The 14,878-nt window shown below is 42.4% G+C and overlaps 1 protein-coding gene across 4 annotated transcripts in view; it reads left to right on the forward strand.

Moving 5' to 3' along the window:
• The window catches only part of NEDD4L (NEDD4 like E3 ubiquitin protein ligase), a gene marked incomplete at its 5' end in the record, with an annotated part of 347,403 nt that overhangs the window by 276,592 nt on the left and 55,933 nt on the right, over positions 1–14,878 (forward strand). For 2 of the 4 annotated variants that reach the window (XM_079718202.1, XM_079718203.1), the window contains 3 exons: positions 3,885–4,017; positions 5,167–5,343; positions 7,787–7,861. In XM_079718202.1, the coding sequence (XP_079574328.1) occupies positions 3,885–4,017; positions 5,167–5,343; positions 7,787–7,861 (385 nt within the window). Of the gene's footprint in view, positions 1–3,884; positions 4,018–5,166; positions 5,344–7,786; positions 7,862–9,484; positions 9,545–14,520; positions 14,653–14,878 lie in introns of all 4 variants that reach the window. The other 2 variants (XM_079718200.1, XM_079718201.1) reach the window with 2 other exon arrangements.

The raw sequence follows: 14,878 nt of genomic DNA on the forward strand, positions 1-14,878 counted from the left end.
CACACTGCGCAGAGAATTAAGACTGTCGTGGAGACTCTCATTTCTTACCCGGTTTGCTACAGACTTGTGCTCCAGACTTCAGCCCCTGAAAAGTCCTCATTGACATCCTGTTGCCCTCAGGCTCTTATTACAGGGTCCTCCTCACCCTGCCTCTTGCCAGCCACAGTCAGAAACATAGAGCGGGGGCTTCCCTGGTGGCGCAGTGGTTGAGAGTCCGCCTGCCAATGCAGGGGACACGGGTTCGTGGCCCGGTCCAGGAGGATCCCACATGCCGCGGAGCGGCTAGGCCCGTGAGCCATGGCCGCTGAGCCTGCGCGTCCGGAGCCTGTGCTCCGCAACGGGAGAGACCGCAACAGTGAGAGGCCTGCGTACCACAGAAAAAAAAAAAGAAAAGAAACGTAGAGCGGTCTGATCATGCATAGCTGCTTTCTGATTACTTTCTCTTCTTCTTGGCCCCATGGATGTGCTGACCCCTAATCCCCCCCAAAAAAATAAAGCCAGAACGTGCCCCTTCCCCTGGTAACCTTCCGATGTCAGCCTACTATCCCTTCCTCTGGGAGCACCGGACGTCTTCTGTCCTGGTCTCTCTGAAAGCCCTGTGCCTCCCTGTCAGGACACAGGGCACATAATACTCTTACTGCCTGTATGAGCAGGGACTGTGGTTTCCTACGCACAAATCAACCCCTAGCACCTGGCACAAGGTAGGAGCTTTTAATTGAATGAATGACTACAGATGAGTCACTTCTGAAAGTGGGTACAGGCATGTGGTTTAGTGAACTGTCCAGGCCTGGATGCAGAGCTTCCAGACGGAAGGCGGCCACAGAACATTCCCCAGCCCTCTCAGGTCAGACAGTGGCCTTTAAAATGCCTCTAATTTTAGAATAGTCCTTATCCGATTTAAATGTAAACTGTAAACATTTTACTGTTAAAAGCACAAGTTTAAAATCATGAAGGAATTGCATTAAGACCATAGATGAACTTGTTAGACTCAGAACACTTACTTTAACTCTTTTCAGTACTTCTCTTTCTAAACCACTTTGGCCGTCTCCCATCTTAGCAGTAATTTAATCTATCTTAATGACTCCGGTCATCATGAGTCACTGATGTATATGAAAGTAAATGATCAGACACACTGATCTTAATTGGCACTGAATTTGATAAATTTATGGGTTTTCTTCTCTTTATTAATTTGTATATTTCCCATGAAAGTCAAATGAAGACTATATATGTGAAATTAATGACTGAAGCACATTGAAATAGCCACTTCTTAAATTTTTCCCTGCCCCCAATAAAGTCATGTTTCTGTTTTAATTTGCCAGCTCAAACATATTTTTAAATGTTCATCTTCCTATTAGTGACCATTTAAACTTCCTGTCAGTTTCAACAGCCCTCTCGTTTAATTGCTTATTTAAGGGCAAAGGCCTTCCTTGTATGAACATTTTCATTTTATCACTAAAGACCATAAAAAAGCCCAGGGTTGGAATTTCAGAATCAGAGATATCTTTCTTCTTTATGCTATTTAGTTGTTTCTGGTTCACACTGATTACTAATTATTCAAGCATGTTGGATAAGGAGGATTAGCATAATTGATTTTAAATGCTCCTTTAAAAAAAAATAAGTCCTTCCAGAGTAATGGAATTTTTATATTCTTCTGAGAGATAGAAAATACAAACATAGCAATATTAAAGCCTTATTCTTTTCAACCTCTCCGAAATCCCTGTAACAATTCAAGTGTGTGTTATAACCCAGAACACACATTTGGTATTGACTAAGTGACACCTGACATTTCAAGTGAAGATTTAAAATTTTGATGAAACTTTTATATATACAATATTTTTCAGTAAGGCCAGTCATTATAAAGTGAAATTGAATTGAATGTCCTATAAAAATCACGGCAGCAGTATAAAATCACAAAGACAATATTATATTTTCTAACATATCCAAGAGAGTGTTATTTTTTATCATCCTGTTTTGGTGGTTTCAGAAATTGTGTTAGTATACTTGTGTGTCCCTTGATTTTAATTAGTTTCTCTATGGCCTTATGCGATTTTTTTCTGAGGAGTCCTCTGCCTAACGTACTATTTTTAGTCCAGTTATAGTTTAATACAACTATAAAATATGCAAAATGTATATTTCTGTTAGGTTTTATTTTTTTTTTATTTTTTTTTTTTTTTGTGGTACGTGGGCCTCTCACTGTTGTGGCCTCTCCCGTTGCGGAGCACAGGCTCGGGACGCGCAGGCTCAGCGGCCATGGCTCACGGACCCAGCCGCTCCGCGGCATGTGGGATCTTCCCGGACCGGGGCACGAACCCGCGTTCTCTGCATCGGCAGGCGGACTCTCAACCACTGCACCACCAGGGAAGCCCTAGGTTTTAAAAATTGGTATATTGGGCAGTAAAACTTCATTCAGATCTTAATAACAAGAGTTTTTATTTTAATGTGGATTAAAGAAAGGTAACCTTCATAGTGTCCCTTTACCAGTAAAGCTAAAAAATGTAAAGATTTTTGGTGGAAATATTCAGACTCTCTTGGAAACTGGCGTTAAAGAGTCACCTGTTTATTTGCAAACAGTGCTGCTTATTGCAGACCATTCACTGTTACAGGAGCCCAGCATGTTCTTTGGGGGAAATGTAGGAAAATAGTATAAGTTAGCTTGAGAGTCATTAGAATGTTTTAAAACCTATGTTTTAGGAAGAGTCTATAATGAGGGTCCTTGATTGATACTGGATTTCATTTAGTCTGAAATAATGTTTTCAAATATTTTGAAATATTAATTTGCAGCATCATTTTTTTTTTGTTGTTGTTGCTGTACGCCGGCCTCTCACTGCTGTGGCCTCTCCCATCGCGGAGCACAGGCTCCGGACGCACAGGCTCAGCAGCCATGGCTCACGGGCCCAGCCGCTCCGCGGCATGTGGGATCTTCCCAAACTGGGGCACGAACCCATGTCCCATGCACCGGCAGGCGGACTCTCAACCACTGCGCCACCAGGGAAGCCCTGCAGCGTCATTTTTTAACTGAATATGGTGTCTTATTGAAAGAGTCTGTAAGAGTTTACTCTGAAAAACATTTTGACATTTAAACTTCTACTCTAAAAGCCTCCAAGTAGTATTTCTCCCAAAGGAGAATTGCCTGTAATTTAGTGCAAAAGTTTTCAAGATTGACTCAATGCTTTTCACATCCTGAATTAAGAGAGTTACATGACGTCCCCCCCCCAATAAAAAAGAGACTATGAAGTTGCAGCATTCCTCAAATCCCAGTTGATTTGGGAGGTTATTGCCTGATGTTTGTGAATTTTAAAAAGGAGTTTAACAGGGAGAAATGCAGTGTCATGCTTCTGAGAGTCTGTCAGAATGAGATCCTCAGAGGCCGAAGAAGTTCACGTTGGGTCAGGAGCATCTCCCTCCAGACCCCAGCTTTGAGTTGGTACTATTTGTACTCATTGGTTAATTGTTGGTGACCAGAAGTTGCAGCCCTGTCATTGCTGGACTCCTAGAGAGGGGTCATCACGGACTGGCCATGAGTGTGAGCTCACCTCTCCTTCAAGAGGCCTCCCTTGTCACTGGGGCAGATGGATGGAGGACTTTGATTTCTCTTCTTTCTTAAACACTAAAATACATGCTGCAGTATATGCCTGAAAGATACTCAAAAATATTGGGACAGATGCATTTAAAGACTGTATTTCAATGAAAGGGACCTAGGAGAATGCTTTAGCCAAGAGATGGTGGCAGATTCTCCCGCCGAACGGCCAGCTGATTGTCAGTGTTGCGCGTGACAGCACTGACACTGTATTAGGTGTCAGGCCCTTGGTGGGTGTCGGCTGGTGTTGAAGTGCCAGGTGTCAGTACCGGCTCTCCTGACTCCCACCCTCACCCCGCGCTCCCAGGGATGTGTCCTCCGAGTCTGACAGCAACATCCGGCAGATCAACCAGGAGGCAGCGCATCGGCGCTTCCGCTCACGCAGACACATCAGCGAGGATCTGGAGGTGGACCCCAGCGAGGGCGGAGACGGCCCTGAGGTAGGACTTCCTGCTCTGGCGGCACACTCCCTGGAGCGCCTCCTGGCCATGTTCTCCAGGCTGATCCTGTGTCGTAATTTCTTGTCTCAGTAGATCTGTGTAAAAAGGGAGGATCATGGTCTCGTGGCTGATTGTTGACCATCGGGATATTTAGTAACTTAGAAAGTGCTTACAAAGCCATCTTTGATGAGTACACATAGTTTACATTACTACAAAAGGGAATGACATTATTTTTAGCATGGAAATCTTAAGATGTTTTCACTTTATGCTTTATTTTTCCCCAGAGTCTAACCATCTCTTGTTAAATGGCAGCATGGTTATCATCTTTGAGCAGTTGAAGTAGCCCTGTAACTTGTTTGGGTACCAAATACAAGTTTTTACTGAGTAATTTTGACATAGTGAAAGAGATTTGTTACCAAGAAAATAGAAATTTGGGTGAATAGAAATGTTCATAAGTTTACCCTTAAATGCTTATGGTAAATTACTGGGGAAGAATATATATAAATTGAACAGCAGGTTAGCAAGGCAGCAAACCATAACTTCCATGCTGCCTTAACAACTCTGTTTACGTATTAGAAATCCATTCTTTTTAAACACTGCATTAGGAAGATCATTCATAAAATGTTCCAGTGATCAAAATTAGAAAAGCAACACGAATGATGCTGTAATAAATTCACTAAAAGTTACTTTATACCAGGGCTTACTTACAGCTTATAGCATCTCTGCTGTTTTCATTGTGAATCCTCAACGGTTAGAGTAAAAGACAATTCACGAAAATCATAAACAAATTCCTGAGAATATTTTTTTAACCCATGCAGGTAGTATCAAGTGGTAGAAGCAAAGCACTGCTCAGAGAGGCACTATTACAAAGGGGCTAAGAGCACAGACCCTGGGACCAGGCTTCCTTGGCTCAAGTCCTGACCCCACCACTTCCTAGCTCTGTTACCTTGAGCAAGCTATTCCCTCTGCTTCAGTGTCCGCATCTGTTAATCAGGGTAGTCTTTATTTCCCTATGGATCCTGAGAATGTTGTGTGCCTCCTGAGTGCTCAGTAAATGTGAATTACAGTTATCATAAGGGTTATTACTGGGACGGGGAATGAGAAGGTCCCTCGTCCTAGCAGTTACCACAGCGTCTTGTTCCTTGGTAGCCTTGGGAGACCATTTCGGAAGAAGTGAGCATCAGTGGAGACTCCCTCAGCCTGGTGCTGCCTCCACCACCCGCCTCGCCTGTGTCTCGGACCAGCCCCCAGGAGCTGTCTGAGGAGCTGAGCAGACGGCTTCAGATCACTCCGGACTCCAATGGGGAGCAGTTTGGTTCTTTGATTGTAAGTAATAGTCTTGTCTTCTGGCTCCCAGATAACTCTGACATTTTCCAAAGTTCCTCCTTCCCTAGGAGAAGCAGGACTATACCAAAATTAGCCCAAGCAGGTGAAAATCTTTCTTGATTCATAAAAAACTCAAATCTATGACTTGTGTTTCATCAGCTTTAACCTTGTAGAATTTCTTTTCCCAGCCAAAGGTTCATGAAGAGTACCTTTGTCATAAAGGTGGTGTGCACACTGGGACCTGGGAGACATTGGATCTCCAGGTTAATCCTCTTACGTCATACTCTGTGTGCTTTATCATCCTCGTTTCACAGATGAAGACATGATTTTAAGTGACCCATCCAAGACAAGGTTAGAACAGGAGATAGAAGACATCTTCCAAGTCCCAGAGTACCAATCCTTGAGAAAGGTGGTGAAATTGTGACACTGTCACCAGGGTAGCATTTGAACTTGGGTTCTTAGCCATCAGGGAAATTCATTGTAGATGCTTCAGGTGGGGCTAAGCCCCAATGAGAAGCAACAGAATCAGCCATGAAGACATCTGTGTTTGACAACACAACGCTTTGCAGAAAAAGCCCACAGAAAATTCCTGCTCATGCATAAAATTGAGAAGCAGTGCAGTCTCAGTGTCTCTTGAGAAATTGAACCTACAGATGTACTGTAGTAAATGATGGTCGTCCCTCTGCTGAAAATGGCATCCTAGAAAAATAGTCATCATTACAGCCATATCAAATGTAAATGAATAGGAGGACTACATAAAATGTAAAAGCCAGTAAGTACTCACAAAATTGTTACTCCTTCAGTTACGTGTTTTTGTTTTAAAAGACACCATTGGCCCATATCATGAGTTGCACCGATTACTCAGTTAATGTGTTTTTATATTAAAATTCTATGAATGTCCTTCAGAAAGAGAAATATCACTGAGACGAAAATTTAGTACTATAGAGGCAGGAAAAAAAAGGAGTTTGCATATATGGGATATTTGAACTGATAAAACTATGCTATGGAAACAACATAAGCAAGGAAACCATATATTTAAAACACTATGAAAGGAAGTAAGTACTGCCAGAAGCATAGCAGTGGTATACCTTTAGTGTACCAAGTGAAAAGCCATCATTTTAGGCAGCACTGATATTAAGCTATCATCTCGTATTATTTTTATAGGGAGCTTCTGCATTAATTATTCTAGGTTCATAAAATATCTTTAAGATCCAAGTGCAAGTGTCGGAATTATTTTAAGTTCATGTTGAGTCTGGTTCAACTATTAAATAACAGTGCCTAGGAAAGAGAGGGGTAGGGGGTTCTTCTCCAGTTTTGCTTGTCAAGGTCACTCTGTATTCAAGGACAACAGCATGAACTTTTACTAAAGGATGAATCCTTCACGCTAACCGTTGTGAAAAGACTTGAAAAGCTTCCCATTTACTGCCTCAGAGCCTGTCTTTGACCTTACCCCATTTTCCTGATGGCAAAATATTAAAAGTGAGGAAATGCTACAGATTTGTCCCGTGTACAGACCTGTTACTAATTAGACCCCTGCCTTGTGTGTGTGTGACCTGTTGCTGATCTGTGGTCTTTTTTTTTTTTTTTAACCATATAGATTAATACAAACAAGTGAGAGGAACATATTATACTTTACACTCTAGATTTTTTTTTTTAGATTAACCATACCTATTTTCCTTCATTCCTGTTCTGTACAACTCCTGAACTCCATTCAGAAGCTGAAGGTATAAATACCTAACCCTTCAGAAGTAGCCGAAGATTATATTTGAGTTCCCCTGGAAATAGAATCCAACTGATTCTTTGTCACTGGTCACAGTAGTCAATAAATGTTTAATAACTGTATGTCAGTATCTCTTCCTCTATTCGTGTTCCACTAGAATTTACCCAGAGGTTGCGTCTCAAAGCAGAATTCAGGACTTCTAGCTTCTTTTTTCCATTATTAGAGCAGCACTCGAATGTTATCTGTGGAGTCCCCTTTCCTGTTTTGACCTCTTTTTTTTTTTTTTTTTGCTGTATGCGGGCCTCTCACCGTTGTGGCCTCTCCCGTTGCAGAGCACAGGCTCCGGACGCGCAGGCTCAGCGGCCATGGCTCACGGGCCCAGCCGCTCCGTGGCATGTGGGATCTTCCCGGACCGGGGCACGAACCCGTGTCCCCTGCATCGGCAGGCAGACTCTCAACCACTGCGCCACCAGGGAAGCCCTTGGCCTCTTATTTTTAATGTTATTTCTATCCCATCTGCTTAAGACACTTGAAAATGACAGTGGAAGATCCTTGACTCCTTAAAAGATTACTCTCATTACCCCGAAAAGATGGTGTTTCATTTAATTACCTTCAAATATTAAAGAGCAGTGACTAGGCTTGAGTGATATATTTTTTAAACCAGTGAAACTCGTTTCTCAGAATATGTGTCCCTGATGCTCCGCGTCCTTTCCTCCCCTTCAGCAGAGAGAGCCTTCCTCGAGGTTGAGGTCCTGCAGTGTCACCGACGCAGTCGCAGAGCAGGCTCATCTGCCACCGGTAACCCATGCTCATTTCCAGCCATCAACTGGCTCTTTGGGCTTTTATTTAAAATCATCTGGGCTACTGAGGAAGAGTTTTTCCTGTGCAAATCCATTTACCATATACGTAAGACATTCAAATGTCCTAGCAAATTGCCCAAGGAGAGTGAATTTCCAATACGAAGAGTTGTTATTGTCACCAAAGTCTCTGAAATGCTAAAAACTCCATTGTTTTGCTTTTCCATCCAAATTAATACCAATTCTGATGTGCTTACTTGACCTAAACACTAACAATTCCTTTTTTAAAAACTTCATTTGGTCCCTGGAGCTGTGTTTGTATCTCAAGAACATAGGAAGAACTCTTCTGGGTGGGCAGCAAGAAGTCCTTTCCATTACTAATGGCCTAAACTCTTAACCCACAAAGCCTCTGTGCCGCCTCTTCAAAGGCAGCTCTACTGACGCAATATATAATTTGTTCCCACTATAATTCCCACTTTCCCACAATTTTCATAACTAGCAGGAAATATAGAAGTGTAAAGCGTATTTAATAATATAGGACATAAATAAAAATGAATATTCTGATTGGAAAGCAGACCAGAACTGCTTTGGGAGATGTTTCATAAACACATTAAAAGTAAATTTTATGTAAATTTGTTTCTTGTTTTGGAGGAGAAAACATTATGTGGTTTCAGCATGCTTAACTGGATGTTTGACCTTGACCAATTTTTTTTATTACAACAAATCCTTGGTCATTGGTAGTGCTTGTTTATTGCATATGAAATTGTTTGCAATGAAATGATCATTGTTTATTGCATATAAAATTGAAGAAGGGAAAGAAAGATTGCACTTAACAGGTTTTGCAATCATGGTGTCTTCCCTGTTGTGTACATTTTTGCTCCACTTCAAAGGACCTTTTTTGCCTAGGCTTTAAGTCTTTTATGTTTACAGAATGAATAGTACATTAGTCAACTGAGTAATCAACATAATAGATGCGTTGTGGCATACCTGGAAAGGGCTGGTAGGTCAGAAGCTTGACAAGAGCATCCTTTCTGGGATGTAGTACAGGCCTCCCCCAAAACAGAACAATCAGCTGTGATGGACTAGTGGGATACTCTTCACATGATTCTGTGATTTTCCTTGATGAATTAATGGTGCTTTCTCTCCTTTTCAAAAATCAGTGTCAGTTTTATTGGCCAAAAGAGCTCACTTCCCTGAAAACTGATGATTCTTCCCTCTTTCCTTGTGCTCTGTGAAGCTGTGAACTCACTGATCACCAGTGGCCTCTTACCTGAATTTCTGAGTTTGACATTTAATCATCTGCTAATTATTTAACAGTGGGGGCACAATAGTGGTGCTTTCCTTTTTTTTTTTCATAAGACATCTCACATTGTTGAGGTTGTCAGTTCATCGTTTACCCAGATCAGGGCTGCACCCTGAGCCTTCTCTGGATGGGAGGGTGATCCTGTTCCTCTTTTCCTTCTGGTCATCAGTGGTTGCTCAACTTTATTTGGACCGGGTGGATTGCAGAGATTTTGATTCATGTCACCTGCCTTCCTGACTGCACCAGCACTGATTCCTGATTCAATAAGCAATGGGTGGTCTCCCGAAATGCATTTCACTGATGTAAATTATCATTTAACAGCCCAGTGCCCCAGCTGGGAGAGCACGTTCTTCAACTGTCACGGGTGGTGAGGCTCCAACGGTAATGATACCCTCGTTCAGACATTAATGGCAAAACTGTGGGTTAGTTTTAATATTTGGGGTAATGGTGACTCTACACTTTTTTCTTCTTTTTTTGATAAGAACAGCTTCTTATGTGCCACAGAGCTGCATGCTTCTTATTTTAAACCTCTCACTTTCACACTGTTTGAAGGTACTGGGTAAAACGAATTGATTTTTAGTCCCGTATAGTTTTATGAGGAATACTGTCAAGCTTTGTTTAAAGTGCATTTTAATCTGAACATGTAGAGTCTATTTCTGCCTTTTAGTGTTTGTACTCCTGATAAGCTTTTCCCATGTGTTTAGAAGACTTGGGTAAAATATTTTGGTTGGAGGAGAATCAAGGAAGCCACAGGAATTGCATGCAATTATACATGTGAATTTTCAGTTATACATTTCCTGTACCACGTTTCAAAGGCTGGGTTAGATTTTTTGTATCACAAGCATGAACCAGTGACCTTTCTCTGCTTCCAGGGGCCCCTACTCACAGGTTCACAGGTATGAACAAGGGTTCGTATAATTTAGGAGGAGAGAGGAAAGAGTATAATTAAGAAATTGAAAAGATCTAGAAAAATGGTCTTTTTAAGCCAAGTATCTGTTATTCTTATTACTCATTATTTTAAGTAATTTCTACTGTTCATGTTTGTGGGTAACTTGGACGACTGTGTACTTTAGTTGCCTGTTTTCTCCTTGATCCCTAAAGACAGGCTAGTTTATAGTTTATGCTTGGAGCTGCTATAGCTATTGGAAGAATTTTCCTTACTGTTTTAACTTTGTATGTTTGTTGTAACCGTTTTAACTTTGTATGTTTGTTGTAACTGCTTATTACTGGAGAACACCTTTAAATACATATACGATTGCTGATTCCCTGCAAGATGTTGATTTAAAGGAACAATTTGGTTATACTGTTAGAATTTACTACTCAGCATTGTACACTGGAAAATCTAAGTGGCAGTCTGCAAAAATCAGCCCAGTGTAAGGTATTGAGCTGCAGTGGAGGGCATGTGTTGGGTGGGCCAGGCTCAGCCTCCAGTAGAATTCAAGAAAGTTCAAATAAACTCATGTATTTCCTATCGTGCACTAGTCATTTCCATGGGAGTCGAGCTGTGAGGCGGACAAGATCACTTCATGAAACAATTTTAACAGAGTGCAGGGCTGATGAGCATCTACTATCATTTTTGCATTTTGTTGGCCTTGGAACCTGTTGTGAGTGTTGGAGTGTTGCGATAGCTGATGATATTAAACTACAGGGTAAACTGAATTAGGCTCGTCCTGGGTTCCATGGTCAGAATCACCTGGCAGGACGAAGTGATGCATGTGAATGAGCTCCCCGTGGCCCTGCCACTGTGCTTTTCTTCTTGCCTGTGCTCTCTCCCTCCCCCAGCAATGAATTAAAAATAGGAATTTGGTTTTGTTTTCTATTTTCAAAGACTGGGTAGTAATATTTCCTAAATGTTTTATCTGCTCTCATGCTTTCTACGTACCTGGTCATCTTTCACCTGGAATAAGCAAACTTACCTTATGGCTGCATTAGAAATTATCACGTCTATTTCTTTTGCACCCTCACCATCCCTCGTGATGAATAGCCTTTACTTCTGCTTTTCCAGTTCCATCTCCTACCATGTGTTTTCCCCTCTTTTACACCTTCTCCCTGTCAGCCGCAACACTGAAGTGTGCTGTGTCGTCCTGGAGCTACCCTGGGACTCCCCATCCCACTCCTTCCTCTGTGCTCTCATAAACATACACGTGGATGCATGCGTGCGCACATACACATGCGTGCACACACACACACACACACACACAAGTGGGATCTCATATACGTATTAGTTATTAACTTGATATTATTCACTTGTGGTCATTTTTCGGGACATATTAATTATTACATAGTAGTCAGTGATGTGAGTGCACCACAGTTTATATAATTTTCCCACATCGATGACCTTTCAGCCTCCACCCCCTGGGCACTGCTCACCATGTGGCTTTATTAACCATCCTGGTGTTGCTCTCTTTCCGTGGTAGTGCTTTTATTTCTATAGTATAATGAACAAGCCCTGATTCTTACCTGCGGAGCCACAGCCCTTTGACGTATGACAAATAAATACGCACTGGTGCCACTTTCCAGCTGGCTAAGCATGAGCCCTCTCTGAGAGAAAATGAGAGGCATGGCACAGTTTGGGGGTTTTGCTGTATATACCCTGAGTGAATCTTGGAGAATCTGTGATAGCGCCAAACGTTTATCATCTTTAAAAGCATTTTGAAACTTTTACAGCTCCAATGTAATTTTCTTCATTTTAATGAAATAAATGGAGCCACCATGAAGCTGCAGTTAAATGGCTCCTTGGCTTTGTGAAACACAGCGGTAGAATTCAGATGAAAAGCTGTGAAGTGTTAAATTAAGCTGACTGGCCGTTTTCTAACTTGTCTCCTGATTAATTCACATGTTCTTGAGGTGGTAAGGAATGCACGTGTGCAGAAGCGCGCGCACTGCACGCACACCGCAGGAGAAGGCTGACGTTGGCTCCAGGGCTGCGCCCCTGCCATGGTCTGTGCCCCTGCCGTGGTCTGTTCGTAGAAGCTGAGCCCCACCCGCTCCCCAGCTGTGGGAGGTGGTGTTTTGAGTCACAGATGGAGTCATCAGCACAGGTTGTTCTTCATGGTCATTTGGAAAGAACCCTATAAAGGACCATTTTAATAACACCATCTTGCGTAAATGGAACTAGATTGTAGGTTGCCAATTCAATTCTCAGTAGAAGGTAGAAGGAACATTTTCATCAAATTCAGTGTTCTCTACAACACTCCTAGCTTTCCATAAACTGATTAGCCCTATTAACTGTGGATCTATGAAAGTAACCTGGTTGCTGGAATACTCTGCTGGAACTCAGTCCTGAGATTATCTGTGACACAGCCCAGTTATTTTAGTTTATTAGCCTCCTTGTAAATATCCTTTCCAGAGATACTATAACTGTAAAACTATCCTTAAGGTTTCCAAAATGAAGTTTTCTGAGGGCACATCTAATTGCCTCTCTGCAAAAAGTAATTCAACGGGGAGGCCGAAAAGCAGCATTTAATATTTAGTATTCCATTCAGCCAAAACATTTTTGGTCCTCATATAAACAAACAGTATGTCAAGGCTTGATAGCATGTACTTGGCCAAAAATACTAATCAACCACTAACTTAGGTTACAGAGTCCATCGGGTCAGCAGAATCCATTGTTGTAGTGCCCAGATAAAAAGTAGCCTGGAAATAGCTCCTTTGTGTTGGTGTCACAGGGAGAGGAGGAGGGTGGAAAGAGCTTTCAGCTGTAGACAAATTCTTCTGTCTTTAGTACTCATGGAAGGATCGGGTCTGCATGTTGATGTTTCTTCCACTCTTGTATCCCCACAGCTAGATCCAGGACTGTACCTACTCAGAGCCTTGGAATTGCCATTATGGGGCCTTGGGGACTTTATCTGGAATAATGTCAAGGAAATAGTTGCTGCAGTTTTAGCAGAAAGTTGTCTTTCAGATAAGTACACTTGCCCTGCTGGGTAAATTTGTTTTAGAAATAACCATTAAGGCAGCTGCTTCCTGGTCTGTTTTTCTCTGGAATGTGCTGTTTGAGCTCATGAAATAGGATATTAAGCCTCGTTGCCTGCAGTCCCCAAATTACCCGGCTGCATCCCTGATCTTGCTTTTCAGTTCAAGGTCTTGCAGTGGACTGGGGGACCCTCTTTGCCAAGGTACCTAGTTGGTAGAGAACACGAAAGATGGGATGAGTACAAGGAGAGATTGGGCTAAGAGATTGACATCTTCAGCCTAAACGAGAAAACGGCACCTGGTAAAATGTCTGGAGTTTCAGAAGATCCTAATTAGGGAAGATGGTACCCTAAAAGAAGTGGTTTCCTTTTGTAACCTCACGTAAGAGATTATTCCTGATGTTTGGCCTCTTGTTTCTTTTACGCTCTCCCAAGAGCCTTGGTAGTCATGGTTGTCTTCTTGTTCCTAACCCCTTCCTTAGAGTAGCAGCCCTTTCCCAGCTACAGATCTCATGCGCAGCACCCAGACGTCCAGGACGTCCTGGACGGCACTGGCCTCACACAAACGTCCCCTTGCCTCCGTGAGTCTTTGAGACACCCTGCTTTCCAGCAGCTCTCCACCCCACCTGCATTTCTCAGACTGCTTCTTACAAGCAAAAGCGTCGCAGGAAGCCTTTTGCAATCCACTTTGAACTATCCAACCGTAGTCACTCTGTACTGCACATGTCTCTAAGCCCAGAAGCTACCTGTGCTCCATTCACCCTTTAAGGAGACAAACTCCATATGGGAGGACGGGGGGAAATACAGCCTCAGTTATCACGCTTCTTTGGAATTCTGGCCTCAGATTGCCAGGTGGCATCCCGGGCTGGAATAGTTGAGATATTCTGGTCAGTCACTAGTGTGAAAGCAGGCCTCGTAGAGAACAGACTCTGTGTGTGTGTGTCCCCCCGTGCCGAAAGCTACGTAGTGTAAGGGCCCTAAGCTGGTGAAGAATTTAGGAATAAGCTAGGGGAACATCCCTGTGACAGCTAGATTGAGGAAAAAATATTCAGGGCATCCGTCTCAGAGTTGGTAACATTTAACAATTTGATATAACTTTTAGGCTCTACGTGGTTTGACAGTAAAATGCAGCAACTAAAATGAATTGTCATATTATTCTCTTTCCTTATGATCACGTTAGCAGCAACCCTTTATGTTGAAGGCTGCATGGCCTGGAACTGAGTTTTGTAAGATTTTGACCCTGTGGCTCATGTAGGAGTTCATTTCACAGTAGGTTTAAAGCTATTGGAAACCTGTTGCTGTTTTCCAGGCACTCATGTTTTCGGTACCATTGAATTAACTCACTTTGTCTAGCACAAATAATTCTGGGTATGTATTACTTTATTAAGTTGATCAGAAAACAAATGCAAGATATTAAATAATAATGATTTCTTACACAAACAGCCATCAGTGGCCTATGTACATACCACGCCGGGCCTACCTTCAGGCTGGGAAGAGAGAAAAGATGCTAAGGGACGCACATACTATGTCAATCATAACAATCGAACCACAACTTGGACTCGACCTATCATGCAGGTATGCAGATCGCCACACAGCTTATAGTCACAGGCAGTAGAAGCCGAAACGTACGCGAACCCCGCGTTCCTGATGTTTATGTGTTGTTCTGAAGAACCCATGTTTAAGAAAATTCTTCTCGCAAGTGCATTCCTTTTAAACATAATATTTGCCCTGAGGAAGAATTGGGGCCCTGAATCAGTCTCCCCCTAAATGGTCCATTTTAAAAATGTGACGGGAAAGGTAA

Source organism: Hyperoodon ampullatus, assembly GCF_949752795.1.
Source record: "Hyperoodon ampullatus genome assembly, chromosome: 13".
NCBI lineage: Eukaryota > Metazoa > Chordata > Mammalia > Artiodactyla > Ziphiidae > Hyperoodon > Hyperoodon ampullatus.